This window comes from Siphateles boraxobius, unplaced genomic scaffold, assembly GCF_051911475.1.
Source record: "Siphateles boraxobius isolate OS27281-9 unplaced genomic scaffold, OSU_SipBor_1 77, whole genome shotgun sequence".
In the NCBI taxonomy this organism is placed as follows: Eukaryota; Metazoa; Chordata; class Actinopteri; order Cypriniformes; family Leuciscidae; genus Siphateles; species Siphateles boraxobius.
In genome coordinates this window covers 12504402-12522651 of record NW_027509205.1, presented here as the reverse complement: position 1 = coordinate 12522651, position 18250 = coordinate 12504402, and the positions used below count along the sequence as shown (strand labels likewise).

Genomic DNA, 18250 nt, shown 5'->3' with positions numbered 1-18250 from the left:
ACATTTCTTACATTTACACGGATTTGAAATGTTTTGCAAAAAACAAAAAAAACAACAAAAAAAAAACAAGCCTGAACGCAGCATCATATCTACATAATAAAAAATGTATACGGGTAATAAAAATATCAAACCAAAAATAAACTAAATGTTTTTTTCAAACGTTTTAGAAATACTATTTTTGATACACATATAAAAGCAACTTTAAACTATTTAATTACATTCACAGTAATGACGTTATATTACTTCGAATATTTGCACTTTAATTTATTTTAAAATATATTTAATCCATATAACAGCTACGTTAAAACGCTATATAATAAATTAATCATTATTAATAATAAATAAGTGAAATCCTGTTAAAAAAATTTAATCTGAACATTTTAAGTCTTCAATACATTTTTTTTTTTTATTATTTTAGTAGTTTGTGTGAATGAGGCTGTCCTGAGACTCAGAATATTGCAAAATTAAATAAATAAAAAGTAATCATTTCATTTCATTTAATAAAATAAAAAAATACTGCAGTAGACACAGCGATGATTTGCTTCACCCTAGTGGTGACATGAGAATATGATTTCTAAAAAAGAAAAGAAAAAGGTAGAGACAGAGATGATTTGCTTCACCCTACTGGTGACTTGAGAATATAGATTCTACAATAAACATTAAAACAAACAAAAAACACAGTTCAGAAAACAGAGATGGGTTCTATTTGAGTCATTCACAAAAGGGGATATTAGCTCTTAAACAATGCACAACACAGAGAGGTGAGGCCTTTTTATTGCAGTAATAAGTACATATTCATGACGAGTCTGTGAATTTCAAGTCACTGTTTCGCTCCCGATGCAGTATTGATAGTCTGAATAGTATTATGAAAAAAGTCACAAATATTTAAAATGACACAGATGTTAATTACACATTTCTTTTAGACTGACTCAGTCTGACATAGACTTTGGGTGCTGTCCATTCATCTGGGGATTTCTTCAGTCCAGCTCGTCTAACGATTCGGGAAAGATCTCTCTCAAACTTAGCCTGTAATAAAAAATGTTATGGCATACATTTATAATTATAGCACTTGTTAATGTAAAGTGTCAACTCTAATATGTAACGGACGTTAACTGTATAATTATAAACTAATTGCAATATATACTGTGTATATATATCATTTTATTTATTTATTTTGCTAGCTTAGATGTGTAACATAACTGACCTGTTTTTTCTTCCTCCTGACATCTCTCACCCTCCTCCTAAGGAACTTGGTCCGTTTTAGCAGCTTCTTGTATTTGTGCCTGTTCATCTTCCTCCTTCGGATCTCCAGCACATTCTTGCAGTTCAGTGGTGTTGAGCTTTCCCCATCCCCATCCCCCAGTAATGGCAGCGCACACGGAGGCAGCACCATGGATTTTCCCACAATCTCACCTTCTTGCAGAGGCGGAGAAGTCTCCAGCAATGGGGGGAGAGAGTAGCGCAGAGAAAGCCAGCTTTCCAAGGGTGAAACTGATAGTTTACGGGGCACAAGAACCTCCTCTAACTCTGGCTCAAGGGGTGTCCATAGTTTGGGTGGAAGTTTGTTGTCAGCAGCTGAAGTGAAGCATCTATTTGTATAGTAAAGCGTTCTGAAACGGGCAGAACGACAGTGTTGAACAGCACTGCATAACACCTGGCTCTGGTTCTGCAATGAACCTGAAAAAAGTATAGGACATTGTACAACAATTATTTAAAATATATAGGTCCTTCTCAAAAAATTAGCATATTGTGATAAAGTTCATTATTTTCCATAATGTAATGATAAAAATTAAACTTTCATATATTTTTGATTCATTGCACACCAACTGAAATATTTCAGGTCTTTTATTGTTTTAATACTGATGATTTTGGCATACAGCTCATGAAAACCCCAAATTCCTATCTCAAAAAATTAGCATATTTCATCCGACCAATAAAAGAAGTGTTTTTAATACAAAAAAAGTCAACCTTCAAATAATTATGTTCAGTTATGCACTCAATACTTGGTCGGGAATCCTTTTGCAGAAATGACTGCTTCAATGCGGCGTGGCATGGAGGCAATCAGCCTGTGGCACTGCTGAGGTGTTATGGAGGCCCAGGATGCTTCGATAGCGGCCTTAAGCTCATCCAGAGTGTTGGGTCTTGCGTCTCTCTACTTTCTCTTCACAATATCCCACAGATTCTCTATGGGGTTCAGGTCAGGAGAGTTGGCAGGCCAATGGAGCACAGTAATACCATGGTCAGTAAACCATTTACCAGTGGTTTTGGCACTGTGAGCAGGTGCCAGGTCGTGCTGAAAAATGAAATCATCTCCATAAAGCTTTTCAGCAGATGGAAGCATGAAGTGCTCCAAAATCTCCTGATAGCTAGCTGCATTGACCCTGCCCTTGATAAAACACAGTGGACCAACACCAGCAGTTGACATGGCACCCCAGACCATCACTGACTGTGGGTACTTGACACTGGACTTCAGGCATTTTGGCATTTCCTTCTCCCAAGTCTTCCTCCAGACTCTGGCACCTTGATTTGCGAATGACATGCAAAATTTGCTTTCATCCGAAAAAAGTACTTTGGACCACTGAGCAACAGTCCAGTGCTGCTTCAAGCGCTTCTGCCGCTGTTTCTGGTTCAAAAGTGGCTTGACCTGGGGAATGCGGCACCTGTAGCCCATTTCCTGCACACGCCTGTGCACGGTGGCTCTGGATGTTTCTACTCCAGACTCAGTCCACTGCTTCCGCAGGTCCCCAACGTCTGGAATCGGTCCTCCTCCACAATCTTCCTCAGGGTCCGGTCACCTCTTCTCGTTGTGCAGCGTTTTTTGCCACACTTTTTCCTTCCCACAGACTTCCCACTGAGGTGCCTTGATACAGCACTCTGGGAACAGCCTATTTGTTCAAATTTCTTTCTGTGTCTTACCCTCTTGCTTGAGAGTGTAAATGATGGCCTTCTGGACAGCAGTCAGGTCGACAGTCTTACCCATGATTGCGGTTTTGAGTAATGAAACAGGCTGGGAGTTTTTAAAAGCCTCAGGAATCTTTTGCAGGTGTTTAGAGTTAATTAGTTGATTCAGATGATTAGGTTAAAAGCTCGTTTAGAGACCCTTTTCATGATATGCTAATTTTTTGAGATAGGAATTTTGGGTTTTCATGAGCTGTATGCCAAAATCATCAGTATTAAAACAATAAAAGACCTGAAATATTTCAGTTGGTGTGCAATGAATCTAAAATATATGAAAGTTTAATTTGTATCATTACATTATGGAAAATAATTAACTTTATCACAATATGCTAATTTTTTTAGAAGGACCTGTATATGTATATATTTTTAAAGTGGTAATGGTACAAAATCTAATAAGCTTACCAGACACTTGGGAAAGCAGGTTCAGTCTTGAAACAACCCTTTGAAGAAACATGGTTTATAGTCCTATGGCTGTTGTTGCATCCTCAAGAGCATCATGGACTGAAAATATACAAAACACACAGTTGTGTATCTTCAAAATGAGTGTTTCTTCAACCACAGGCACTTTTATGCCCCAAGGGTTGAAATTAACAGAATGTAATATTTTCTTTACTAAATAAAGGTCACATTACATCTGTAAAAACGGTGGTGTTTTTTTTGTTTTGTTTTTTTACAAAGCATTAATAACATTTTTGTTTTGTTTTTTTAATTCTCAAGTTTTTTTACAGAAAATATACTACACTCTACATAACACTCTGCAGTTCACACTAGAGGAAGGTCTTTCATTCAAACCAGTAGCAACTGTTAGCTGGCTTCATTGCTTAAAACGATAACTGTTAGTATCGCTGAAAAAATGTAAGCAACAAAAATCTAATAAGTATAAAGATACTAATACATCTGTAAACAAGTAAGCAACTCGTATGATCGTTTAAAAGAAAAAATCCCATCGGATTACGTACCTCACCCGTTCAAAATGTTCAATGTGACTTTATCTACTTCCGGTCCATCTAATTATTGTGGTTCCCCCTGCAACAAATGTAATCTCCAAAAGGTTCCGATCTAGAGTCAAATCAGCTATTTCATTTAAGACTGAAGTCTATTATGAGATCAGCACGGTTGTTTAGCGAAGCTTAAACAACATCAAATCAAAATATGGTAAAATATGAACGGACTTTTATCGTTGTCATTGGTTAGCGTGGATAAAAACGAATGAAATCACAATATCCCAAATATCTGTAGAAAACAACAACAACAAACAACAATAACAACAATAGAAATTAGATTTATTTTTATAAAACCATTTCTAAATCAATGTAGCATTTTAAAAAAGAACGGGTATCTTTCTGACATCTTGCTGTTTCACTTGTTTTTCCTAAAGATGGCGTGGTTTCCCAGCCATCTGCGTAGAGTCAGAGAATGTCTTTGGTAGAGTAGAGTTGATCACAAATACTTTTCGGTTTTCCTTTGTTTTTGTCTTTGGGTTTATATGTTATTTTATTCTGTTATTTTGCGTATGTCTACGAGGACTTGTATCTTTAGTTATTGAGACTGTGCTGTTGTAGTTACTGATACAATGTCAAACATGTCATCGTTTCGTTTGTTTGTGAAAATAAAATGTGGTTAAATGAGATCAAATAAAAAAAATCAAGCTATTTTTCCTCATTCCAAATGTTATACATGGGGGGGGGGGGGGGGTCATTTACACTACATTGCAAATATGCAAAATATATATATATATATATATATATACATACATATCACAATGCAATACAATATCTATTAAAATATATTTTCATATATTAAAGAATATATCAATCATCAAACAACATCCTTATTGGATGTTTCTTGAATAAATATTGCCACTTGTTTTACATGGGCCTAAACATGAAACTCATGAAACATGAAACCCATAGCACATTCCCTGCTTATGCAATAAAGATGGTCTGTTGCATGCCCTGTCTTTGGTTGATCCGAACATGGAGGTTTTGAACTGTCTGAACTCACTCAATCTGCAGGAATTTGGAACAGAATCAAATACCAGGATAACTGAGTCAATTTATATTTTATATTCCCCTGGAGAGATAAGCCGCTTAGCTAAAATTAGATCCATGCTGTCTCATATATGAATATTTTAAGCCATAACAAGCCATGTTATGTTTTGCCAAGACTGCCTGTCATTAAAATGTGTGTGGCCAAAAAAGGCATGTGGCCAGAAACCCCCACAGAACTGTCATCCCTGTAAAATAAAAATAATAATCTTATTGTTTTTACAGTATGAGTCTTATATTTAGGAGTTCAAATTTGGTGCATTAAATGTCCCTCATTAACATAAAAATTGAAAGATAGAAAGACATTTAAATAAAATAAAATAAACAGATCAACAGATTAAGACAAAAAGTGCAGAAGTGGCAGTGATAGTTTCGCTATCTGTAAAGGTAAATAAACATCTAGAATAACTAGTCACACAGGATGTCTACATGAGTCTGCAATAAATATTTAGTGTCATCCCTTAACATGAAAACAATAGAGAACTTTAGATGTTTTTCTATAGGGGGGGTTATTATTAACCAGTGGGTATCTTCAACAAGATGATGATAGTGTGTGTGTGTGTGTGTGTGTGTGTGTGTGTGTGTGTGTGTGTGTGTGTGTGTGTGTGTGTGTGTGTGTGTGTGTGTGTGTGTGTGTGTGTGTGTGTGTGTGTGTGTGTGTGTTCGTTTTTTTTTTTTTTTTTTGCCAAGACAGCATAATTTACAAACATGCCAGGCCAGAGTCAACAACCCTCAAGTCCCACTTATCTGTAGCCTACATAGTTAAAAGGTGAGTGGTTAGAATGTTGTACCTCCCTCCCCTCACACACCCCCTCTTCTCATAGGCTGCTCTGCTGGAAGCAGCTTATCTGACCAACTACTTTTTTACATGCCTGCGTACTGCACATGGTATCACATTCGCTCCAAAATTAACATCTTTTGCAGGAGTCTCCACCATTTTAGCTTATCTATTTAGGCATTAGGTGTTTTATATAACATATTCCATCACATATTTATGCTGATTCCTTTTCTGATTTTTCAGTGGCTGATCAACAAGCATGTGTTTTCTAATATTTCTTCATTTTGAAGAACTGAAGGTTAGGTGATTATTACTTATATTTTATGTAACTGAAAAACTTTATGTGCTGCATTCAGCTGTCAATAATTTGCTGAAATTTTAAATAACCAATAGACATTTTATTTCAAAAGTTTACATCATTATGTGGCTCGTTGACACCCAAGTTGTTATTATATAAATATTGTAATGTGCACCTGTCTAGGTATTTTTAAAAAAAAAACACGGATAACAGCCACAACCTTTAGAATATAATACAATAAAATATAAAAGAATGATAAATTGCAATGCAAAATCAAATTTCAAAGCTAAATAAATAAATAAAATTTTTGACTGAGTGAAGTTTTCGTGTTTAAATATTTATATTGTATCACGATACGCATGATGTTATACAGCAGTTTAATTTTACAGGCTTTATTTTTTTTACATTTTTGTTTGTGGATGGACCATAGATTGCGTGACGTCATGGACGACACCCCCGTCCAGCCCCTATGACGTGATCAGGGTACTACTCAGGTTCGTCGTTATCCGGGGGTTAAAGCTAGAAAAGCCGGTGGCGGAGCTTCATCAGGCCGCTGGCCCAAGTGACTACATTTATTTTGTTTTTATTTAAAGTCTAACGTTTTGTGAGGTGTAATGGCTCTTTGAAATGGCGCAGAAAGATACATTGTTACATCTCTTCGCAGGGGGGTGAGTGTAAATTATAATTATTATCCATATGATAACGAGGATGACGGTTGATGGAAGGTCGAAAGCAACTTTAAGCGGACTGCTGTGGCTTTTACTGAATGTCTCACTCATATCAAAAGAGGAATACCGTGTGTCTGTTATTACAATCTCCTCTGATATTTCGATGACGAGTTTAAATGAAGACAGTTCTTGTCTTGTTAGCTTTTAGCTAGCGGTGAAACTAGCCAGAGCAGCATCATCAAGTCACGCGACCGACGTGTTTTAAATTTAATTTAAATACGCGAGCAGGTTTAATGCTCAAGTCACATCAATATAATATATACTAATAATTTTGCTAACTGTTGTAAAATGATGCCTGAAGGATTTACTTTACTTTATTTTATCTAGGCTGTCAAAGACACATAGATGCGTTACGTAATTATGGCATTATAAACGAGACGAGAACATCTCTCGCGAGCTCTTCTTGTGCTGCTATTAAAATGTGAAATATGTACATGTGTCCGTGGAGTGTAGATTTAGGAAATAAAGAATTAAATGATCATCATTGCAGAGCTATTTTGCTTTAGCAACCTTTGAATAAAAAAGCGACTTACTTTAACGTTACATGAACACATCCAAGGTCATTCCGCTATTATTTTCGTCCTACAACAAACCCGTATTTAATATCAGTTCTCATCTACTACGTTACTCCTGTACGACTGACAGACTTATTGTTAGTTTGGACTTGTGTATGTGTCACACTTTCTCAATAGCATGAGAACGTGTCATCTATGAGAACGTGTGAGAATCGTCTGTGTTTTGTGCGCATTTAAATGCGTTGCATTTGCGCAGGCTGTTCAATGTCACTTGCTCTTGGTAAAATGTGGCTGTGGAAGTGCTTGGCTCTTTCAAGGACAAAGAGATTCATACCCATGTCACGCATGTATCTATACTAGAGCCATGAATGTAGGTGACGGCTATTTAAAAGGACTCAAATGCACGTGTTTGCTGGATCTCAAAAAAGTATCCAGCTGCAGGAAAACGCTTTACAACATGTTACATGTGTTTTACAATATTGCTCATTCATTGTACATAATGTTATCTATGCTTGTATAAACAGAAAAGTGACTTTATTTAAAAGTTGGCTATTCTTGTTAAATATTGTAGATAACGATGCAATCAAAATCCATGGCTCATATTTAAAAAGAACATTGCATGTTACATCAGAGTGCAGGTATGACGTCACTCTGTAGATCAACCGTTAGTTATCATCACACTGGTTCCCTCGACGACAATAACTTGTAGGATTTTTCCATATGCTTTTGGATTAACAGAAAAAGCAAGCTCTGTGATCAACAAAAGTTATGATACTTATGTTTTGTTCATCAAGATAATTTTTACAGATGAACACAACTTTTATGAATTTTGAAGCCAAAATGTAGTTGCCAGAAGTAAAAAGCTAAAGGTTATAAACAAACTCTACCATGATCGCACGACTTCAACATCATCACCACTACTCTTCCAACAACTCTTTGTTTATATCTAAAAAAAAAAACAGTTTCCAATAAAGTTTGAGTTAGAATAGTTTGTAAGAGTGCGATTATAAGCACAATGAGGCTGTAAAAGCGTACAGAGTTTACCTGTAATGCGTGATGACGTTTAATCTCCCTGACTGCCTCTGTAGTCCCATTTAGCAACCGCCTTTTTCAAGATACGTAACAGCTAAAAAAATCATGACTGGGGTAACACTGATGTATTTTATGTTATAGAATAAAACGTGAAAGTGTCTTGAGCTTGTTCACCAAAACCTTATTTCAGCCATTTAACTAAAACCCAGTTTAAAAACCCCATTGACTTTGGGGGTGATGGAACCGGAAGGGCTAAAATGCTAACTAGCTTCTGCGTTTTGGCCTACAAATTTACATCATACCTGCACCACTCAGGCAGCGCAACTTTACTAGCTGTAAAGAGCTGGCACTCACTTCCATCCTGTTGCTGCGGTGCTGGTATGAAACTGCCTGGCACTTTAAGATTTCTGACGGATTTGAGTTTTCACGTTACGCAGAAAAGCGATGAAAAAATCAAGGGGTTTCAAAAACTTGAACGTTGACAATCCCAAAGTATTAGGACCACTTCCTAAAATATGAAGGCAGCTTTGTTTATATGTATACAGACTGACTAATTTATATAGTTTGTTAAATTATAAAGTGATGTTATAAAGTCAAAATATTGCCCAGAATTAAAATATGATTGGCTTTTATTTATTGTACTTAAGGGAAAAAGTATGATTTAAATATTATTTTCAATGTATTTTAATTTGTATTATATTTAGTGTATATTTTTCATCTTAATATTAGACTATATGATTGCAATTTCAATTATATTAAATTGTATTTTTATAGCTCATAATAAATATAACTTATTATAAAAAATAAATACACCAGCTTTACAGAATAAAGTACTTTTTGATTAAGCAAGCCAAAGGTGACAATGGTGGGGGGAAAATCCTTAAGCTACAGCACAAATAAAACCATTCTAAATTGTGATTGTTGCAAAGAAGCAGAGATGACAATTTTAAATGTATATATACATTTTTCTTGTTGTTAAAATGTTTAAAATTTCCAATGACTTCCTTAGCAGGCCTCCGAGTATCCATGAAAAGTCCATGATCATAGATGTGGAAAGCTTAGGCACAGAAAGATTTTACGACATCTGTCTTCTGCATGATGCCACTTATAATCTCTGTTATATAAATGAAGAATAAGTTAATAATTTAAGTGCCAGTTAAAGATCTAACAAAAATTTCAGCTCAATTACACATTAATTCAGGGGGCTTGTTTTGAAGGGCAAAGACATCTGTGTGTTTGTTTTATTCAAACAGCTATACCACGTTATGAGCATTATGTAATCATGCCCCGAGCTTTGTTTGTCTGCTACAAAACGGTCTGTTATAAAAACATTACCCTTGGTCTTCTGCGAGCTGGATCACTTTATGAGAAGGCAAGCTGTGTAGAGACGACTTCCATCAATTCTGGTGTTAACGCTTTTGTTGAGGACGTCTGCCCTTGAAACTGAATGTGCTTCTCAGACAGATTTGTGGTTAATCTGTCTCTTACGTTCTGTCCTGAGGTCAGAGGCATTGTGCTCTTCACATGCCCTGTACTTCTCCAGCACATCCCGTGACCTGTGTCAACATGTTGCGACTTCTGTGAAACAAGAGCTGTGATGACAATTTATTTGCCTTGGGTCTCACTAGAATTAAACAAGCTACACAGTACGGCCGGATTCACGAAAATCTTCTTAAGTAAAGAAATGTTTTGGGAATACAGAATATTTGTATCTTTATTTTTTTAAGTTATTAGATAAGAAGAAATTGGCAGTTAATAAGAATTTTATTCTTAAGAATGTTTTGTGAATCCGGCCCCAGGTTATTAAGTACAATTGCTGTGCACATTTTTTGGTTTTTGTTTAAGAAATGGCTTTGCAGGTTGGACTGGATTTTTTCCCTCTGCTTTATTGGTTAGTTTCTTCATTTCTCATTTGTTTACATGATCAGGCTCATCTGAGTTTTCTTTTATTTGGTTTTAGAGCCAGGGTTTTATATATATAGCTATATAGCCATCTCACATGATTCATACAAGGTGCTTGAACTTGAATTTGACTTTTTGAAATTTAAGTCCTAGAAAACCCTTGAAAACAGCCATATTTATAAAACAAAGTACTTGGAAAAGTGCTTAAATTGTTGAAAAACAATATTTATGAAATTAGTGTTTAATTTTATCAATAAAACAATCTTTTCACAAAAAAAGAACAATATAAATATAGAGCCATTTCGAATGGCTATGAACGTGATATTGCTCCAATAAATATCCAAGTATACAGCTTTCATTCTTCAGGTCAATCATATATTCATGAGAAGAAAAAAATCAGTTTGAATAAGGAAATGGATATCTTTGTCTTTAGTATCATTTTTAATGATTAAAGTTACCAAAATTATTATATGTGCTGCACTTTATTTGTACCATTTTGTTTTATTGGTTTGTTTATTTATTTAACTTTTTTTTAGAATCTAAAGGTAATAAAGATATTGTTTGATTAGTGAGATCTCTGGTTGTAGGCTAGTCCTTGAAAAGCAAAAAAAGTAGTGCTTGAAGTCCTTGAAAGTCCTGGAATTTCATTTTACAGTACCTGTAGGAACCCAGATCACAGTGCAGAGCTCCAGTTGTTTAACTTTGTAATGTGAATCACGATCAATGTCACCTGCGTCACATTGTGTCATTTTGATGAAGTTCAGTTTGTTTTCCTTGACCTCATTTTTATACTCTTGACTCTTACAACAGCCCAAAAGGTTGTCCGCAATCTCTGTGTACTGACGCGCACACACATATTTGCGTCTAAAGTTTAGTTTGAACTGGATTTGTTGCCTCAAACAGCAAGTGTAACTGCAGGTTTTATAAAAGGTTGTTATTGCCGAAGTAGATTTTGTCTCTGTATCTAATCTGGATGCCCTCAACCTTTTTTGGTCCACATCCCTACCCAATTTTTATATTCCAAAATTCTTCTGAACTTATATTATTTAAACATTTTTATTTTATTATATATATATATATATATATATATATATACAGTACCGTTCAAAAGGTTGGAGTGGGTACAATTTTTTAAAATGTTTAAAAAGAACTGTTTTCTATTTGAATATATTTTAAAATGTAGGCTACTTTTTTCCTGTGATTTCAAAGCTAAATTTTCAGCATCATTACTCCGGTCTTCAGTATCACATGATCCTTCAGAAATCATTCTAATATGCTGATTTGGTGATCAAGAAAACATTTCTTCTCATCTATATTATGGACAATAATTTTGAAGAAACCATGATTTTTCTTTGAAGATTTCTCTTTGAAGATTCCTTGATGAGAAGAAAGTTAAAAAGAAAATTTATGTGAAATAGAAATCTTTTGTATCATTATAAGCGTGTATAATCCATTTAAATGTCTTTAATTTCTTTTTGTAATAAAAAAAACAACTTACTTTTATATAGAACCAGCAGTCACAGTTGTTTTGCTTTGTTTACAGATGTGGTGGAACCGTAGGTGCCATCATGACCTGTCCCCTGGAGGTGTTAAAAACCAGACTACAGTCATCTGGCCTCACCCTCAGACCTATTTTCCAGGTCCATTTAGGCTCATTCAACGGTGCTGGCGTCATTAGACCGGGACCTGTCACCCCTGGCTTGCTACAGGTGTTACGGTAAGCAAGAAAGTACAAACAATATGACATCGTCATCCACCCCAAACTTGAATGTGCCTGAAAGTAGATCCGGATCCTCTGTGGGGTAGCGACATTTGACGTCTGAAGTCTATTATTTGAATGCATTTAGCACTGGATTTGATCTTCTACATGAAAGCAGATTAAGGCAACTCTTATCCTACTGTAAACTGCTGCTGTTGATGAGGATGTTGATGGGGGGGTGTTTAACCCCCAGCTGCGGACAGCCTTATGTAAAGGCAGAAGAGCTCATAAGCATTCTCTGTGAATGTCTATTTTGAGTAGTTAGGCAAAGCATGGCTCTCAGGAACTAGCACTGTCACATGATGCCTTCTTGCTGTGCTCGAATTACTACCCGCAAACATGTCTCTGAGGAATGTATGGGTCTACGTGACTCCAGTATAGTAACATTTCAATTTCCATGAACAGATTCAATATCCTTTTATTCTCCATGAGGAAGCATTTGCCTTGTGAATTATTCTTCATTGTTTTCAGTCAAGTGATGAAGTAAATATAGAATGTTTGAATTGCTTTTCCTTGTAAGAAGTGATGTATTATCAACCTGTGATGATAAACAGCACTTCAGGAAAGCAATTTAGCAATAAATGTGAGTCACTACTGTCTACATTCAGGTGTTTAGCTGCTAAGGAGGGTTTGGTGTAATATGGTGGATCATATAGGAAATTAATATGGAGAAAAATGTGTCCGCTAGTTTTGCAGCAGTGCTCAAAACAAGCTGTGTAACTGGATTGTAAACTGATTTTGTGTAATCTGACTGGAATAATAATAATAATGAGTGTTGTCATGTGTCTACATTTCATCTCTGCACTTATCAGGTCAATTCTAGAGAAAGAGGGACCAAAATCTCTCTTCAGAGGATTGGGTCCAAATCTGGTTGGTGTTGCACCCTCAAGGTAATGGTTCAATTCCGTTTTGTGAAAATCAAGATTAAGAATAAATTTAGTATAATGGTTAAATTTTATCAAAGTTAACCTGTAGAGTGAATTTTTTCCCCCCAGTCAGCCTCAGAGGTCATTTTAAAAATAAACGTCTTCCGTTTCCTGGTACGAGACTGTCCAGTAGTAAAATGAACATGTAAAAAGTACAGTGTTTGCCGCATTATTTGGCAACGGGTTAGATAAGTTTTTTAGATAATAAACTTTTTGTTGGATACTATCAAGTAGTCTTTGTTTTTGTTTAAAAAAAGGAAAAGGAGTTGGTAAAAGATAAAAAGTAATTAAATCCTTGTTATTTTATTCTTTAGCTAGTTTAAAAAGTGACTTTTTTAATATAATAATACAATTATTTATATAAAATAATTAAAAAAAATATTCCTTTTATTATTATACAAATATTTTTCTTCATAACAGTAACCATACCTTTGCTTTTTTCCAATTTCATTTTGAATTAGGAAAAGTTGGTGTTAAGATAACTTTATAATAATATAATACATTTTTATTTAAAATATAATAGTGTAAGAATTTTTTCCATAACCATACCTTTCCTTGTAGCTTTCACTTTGAATTAGGAAAAGGTTGTGTTAAGATAAGATAAAGTGACAAAAGTCATAGTAGTAGTATTAATAATAATTATAAATTATTATTATTGAGAATTTTTCTCAGGAACAATAGCCATATTTTTCCCATTCTAGCCCACTTAATTAGATTCAAATCACTATTACTTCTAAGCAGGTTAGAAATATTTTTTTTCACGCTTGTATACTGCTGTTATTGTTTAGTCATCGTGTCCCACAGTCATCATGGCAGTAGATCTGGGTGCTTATTCAGCTCTTTGTGCAGTCTGTTCCAGACATTCAGCAAAGAGAACGGACTGCACTTTCAGGAACTCACTGCAAGCTGTTTGGCTTGATAAAACATTGGTAGCCTTTCAATGTGAATATCCCTTCTTAATATTAAAAGGAACTTTGCAATGTCATGCATGGAGAGAGGAAGCAGGGGGTGTTGAGTTCAACAGAATAAAGCGCTTATGTACTATTTCTGTTCTTCTTCAGGGCAATCTATTTTGCTGCTTATTCGAAGTCAAAAGAGACTTTCAATGGCATCTTTGTGCCGAACAGTGGAGCCGTCCACATATCCTCAGCAGGCTTTGCAGGTGATGCCTTAAGGTTTTTAAGGAACATTTATGCAATATTACCCATACCGTTTCCCAGAACTTGAGAGGGAAATTAATGCAACCATTTGATGCTTACAAAGAAAAGTTAATGTTTGGATCCCTAATTGCCTTGTTTTCCTTTCAGCGTTCATCACAAACTCCCTGATGAATCCCATCTGGATGGTCAAAACAAGAATGCAGCTTGAGAGGAAGTATGTTAATGCTGTAGTTTCACCCTTCTTTACTCTCTACAGGGAACTTGCATGAGGGCATGATGCATTATCTGTATTGGATTCTTGAGTTGTGGCCCATTTGCATGTGAGATGTAATGCATCCCCAGATACTTTGAGGATAATGAGTTTTTAGGATGGGAACCCATTAGCACAGTCTTCCTGTTACGCAAACATCATGATGATAAGCATGTGATCCAATCTGCTACAGTACAAATATCCACCTTGACGCACCATCCGAGGCTAAGCAAGCATGATCTATATTTGTGCTATAAAGAGGGCCGGCAGTCGGCTGCTAGTATCAGATGGGAGAATTATGTAAGGTGGTACACTGAAAATAGTCTGCCATTTAATTCACCCTTCCACCCTACACGCAAACCACATTGTGCAATGCAAATAAAAGTTACAAGTGAATGTTATGAAGTCTTTGACCTTGATTTTAGTATTCATGCTGGATCAATGCCTAAACTAAGTTTTAAAATAAGAACTGTTACCTTAGAGTTAATCCATTTCTTCCTAATCACCTGACCGCCTGTCTCTTTGTCCTCCAGGGCACGTGGGGAGAAGAAAATGAACGCATTTCAATGTGCACGGTACGTGTACAAGACAGAGGGTATACGAGGTTTTTACCGGGGCCTGACGGCGTCGTACGCCGGCATCTCGGAGACAATGATCTGCTTCCTCATTTATGAGACGTTGAAGAAGTACCTAGCGCAGAGTCGATTCACCACTCCTGCCACCGACACAGAAAAAGGGGCTTCAGATTTCCTGGGGCTCATGTTTGCTGCTGCATTTGCCAAGGGTTGCGCCTCCTGCATAGCTTATCCACATGGTAGGTTGTTATTTCCTATCAGCCAGTCTATGTCTAAATATATACATAGATTGGTTCCATTGTAGCAGTGGCTCCTAAACTAAACAACCACTCAACAAGTATGTGAGGTGACTGGGAAAGCGGACAAAATGCTGAGTTTTTCCCGTTCATTTAATCCTAAACCACCTTAAAATAACCTTAAAACTGAGCACTTATTACTTACTGTGTAAAAACTGGCAAATGGTGGCGTCGTAAAAGGTCAAATGTATGACATCAAATTACCTCATCTTTTGCGGTCAAAACTGACTGCATCCACACAAGCGGTGTGCATATGATGGGTTGCATGCAAAGTAAAGCAAATCATTCTACATTACTACCGTTCTCAACAATGTACTATTGTAAAAGTGGGGTTTTAGCACTTACTAGAATGAAGAACAAATATAGACACAAATTTGCATAGAGATCGATTTTAAGACTCAAATGTTCTTTGATACAAAAACATGCAATGTGAGTTCTTGTTTTTAATGTTAATATATTAAATGAGCAAGAATGCATTTTTCCTGAATAGCCACAAGATTGCAAATTATATTGATTTTGTTTAAAAAACAGTTCAAGAAAACAAAAAGGTAATATTAAGTGACGTATATTTTAAACACGGTATTGTCAATATTGTTTGCTACGAATGTTAATATTTTGCAACAAAATAATAGTTCCAATGAAAGCCACAGCAGAATTGTTGTGCGTCTCCAAGCAACACACTGCAATGTTTTGTTAGTGAATGAATCTGCAGCCTTGAAGGAATCAGTAGAGTTAATGATTCAATGACTCCATTCATTAATACAGCCACTTATTTTGTTACTGAATGAATGACTCAAAGACTCATTGAAACAGTGACTTGCCACCACCTACTGGCGGTTTTAGTTGATATTTCTTTTTTATCATAATTTCACATTTCTCTGTTGAACTTTTTCATTTAAAAAATTATCTCATAACATTATTTGTGTATTATATTTATTAAAAGTGACTGTAAATACTTTAACATTATTACAAACATTTCTATTTCCAATAAATGCTGTTCTTTTGAACTTTCTATTCAAAGAATCCTTAAAAAAAAGCCCCACAGTTTCCACAGAAATATTAAGCAGCACAACTGTGATATTGAAGACTGGAGTAATGATGCTGAAAATTCAGCTTTGCCATCACAGGAGTGAATAAAACTTCACAATATTACAATACTATACATGTATGTGTATTTTTGATCAAATAAATGCAGTCTTGGTGAGCACAAGATAGTTCCTTTTTATATTTGAAAAAAAACATTAATAGAAATCCTTATATACCGTAATGAAACTTTGACCTCTCCTTCGCACTTTTAATGACCATCCTTTCCTGGTTTGTCTTCCAGAGGTCATTCGGACGAGACTCCGAGAAGAGGGAAGCAAATACAAGTACTTCTTTCAGACGGCACGGCTTGTGGCGGTGGAAGAGGGCTACGCGGCTTTTTACAGAGGACTCATTCCACAGCTTATCAGACAGATCCCCAACACAGCCATAGTGCTGTCCACATATGAGCTCATTGTCCATCTGCTGGGTGAACCCTCCAAATGAACCTGCACAACAACAAGCACACAAAAAAAACTTTTGACCTGCAGCTAACGTGAACCGAATAGAATCCGTCGTGGATGGGGATTTTCTTTTGAATTACTCAAAGACTTTAAACAACTTTTTTTATTTTTAAGTTGAATGCTTGTTATCGGAACTATTTTCCTTGTTTATGTGTTATGTAAGTGGCGCATATTGCATAGCTCTTTGTGTATACTGTATCAGTGTACAAAAAAGGTCATCGAATATACAAATAGTGCTTTAAGTTAACTAAATTATTCATATTATAAGTAGAAATGTTTTGTTGCAGTCCATTGAATTCTTTGGATCTAAGATATGGTACATGTCCAAGGGTTTTGGAGTTAATATTGGTGGATCCAGTTTTTATGTTCTTGGAAGGAATGGAAATGATACTGAAACGAGGGCATAGAATAACTTTTTAGGAGCCGACATGCTCACGTTGCAATATTTTGTAATACTTTCCTGCTTCGTGACACCTAGTAGCATTCTGGAGTTTGACAAATTAATTCCATTCACCTCTTTGCTAGAAATGTTTAATCTGTTTACTGTATGTTAGGTTGTTAAACTTTTACAGAGAAGGAGGGCCTTGATGCATATGCTACTACTGTTTGTTTAATTAAATTATGAAATTGTTTTATTTTTTGTTTTTGTTGGATATGCATAGTTGAAATGAGTCACATAAATAAATGCACATTTTTAAAGTCTGTTGGGATGAGTTTATGAGTGTTAGCAAGAATTTGAAAATGACAGAAAGAGTCGATCCCAGGATCCCAGCTGTTTACTTGAAGCAACATGAGGTTACAAAACAAGAACATGATCTTTGACCCTACTAGTAGTAGGTGTCTTATCTCCTGTGTCACAATGCTGTACACAAAGTGAGAGGCACTTATGAATCAGTTGTAATTTAGAAGAGAATGATCAAGTAATGTCAAAATGTGCTTTTAAGCATGTAATCATATGTTAATTACGCCTGAACTTACGATTACTGATACGGTACAAAAATTTAGTTTAAGGTGACTGAAAGATGAGAATGCACTGTTCAACATTTTTTAATATGTTGCAATGTCTCTGTAAAGCTTATAAATGGCTTTTACATACGTTGCATCAAGAGGGCAGTTTTATACCATATAATATTTCTGCTTAAATTCACTTTCTTGAACAGGCAAGACGCCTGGTCCATTTTATGCACCGCATATAGCAGCAATTACACTTTCACATCAGCAATCCAAAGAAGGAAACAGGTCGAATAGAGATGAAGCTAATGGCTTAGCCATGTTATTGAAAAATGCTGCATATTTAATAGAATATACGTTTCTTTTTTAAAGTTATAAACAATATGAAATAGTAAAAAATGTTAAATATGCAGCATTTTTCATTAACATACTATGTTATTGCATCGTTTAATTATCTATTTATAGTTCAATATTTATAATTCTATATTTTACATCTAATTTTTTCATCATTATTATTATTATTTTGT

The 18250-nt window shown here is 35.5% G+C and overlaps 2 protein-coding genes across 3 annotated transcripts; one reads left to right on the top strand and one right to left on the bottom strand.

Moving 5' to 3' along the window:
* Positions 1-756: 756 nt before the first annotated feature.
* On the bottom strand, positions 757-11896 carry aurkaip1 (aurora kinase A interacting protein 1). 2 transcript variants are annotated; one of them, XM_077218559.1, is made up of 4 exons: positions 11758-11896; positions 3361-3459; positions 1205-1677; positions 757-1026 (listed from the first exon to the last, which is right to left on the bottom strand). In XM_077218559.1, the coding sequence occupies exons 2-4, from the start codon at positions 3410-3412 to the stop codon at positions 907-909; spliced, it is 645 nt and encodes a 214-aa protein (XP_077074674.1). In that variant the 5' UTR covers positions 3413-3459; positions 11758-11896; the 3' UTR covers positions 757-906. The 2 variants fall into 2 exon arrangements, with proteins under 2 accessions (XP_077074674.1, XP_077074673.1); XM_077218558.1 differs by lacking the exon at positions 11758-11896 and adding an exon at positions 3918-4006.
* slc25a33 (solute carrier family 25 member 33) lies at positions 5679-17474 on the top strand. The gene is made up of 7 exons (XM_077218557.1): positions 5679-6750; positions 11803-11976; positions 12831-12908; positions 14006-14106; positions 14252-14318; positions 14888-15168; positions 16553-17474. The coding sequence occupies exons 1-7, from the start codon at positions 6710-6712 to the stop codon at positions 16753-16755; spliced, it is 945 nt and encodes a 314-aa protein (XP_077074672.1). The 5' UTR covers positions 5679-6709; the 3' UTR covers positions 16756-17474.
* Positions 17475-18250: the final 776 nt, after the last annotated feature.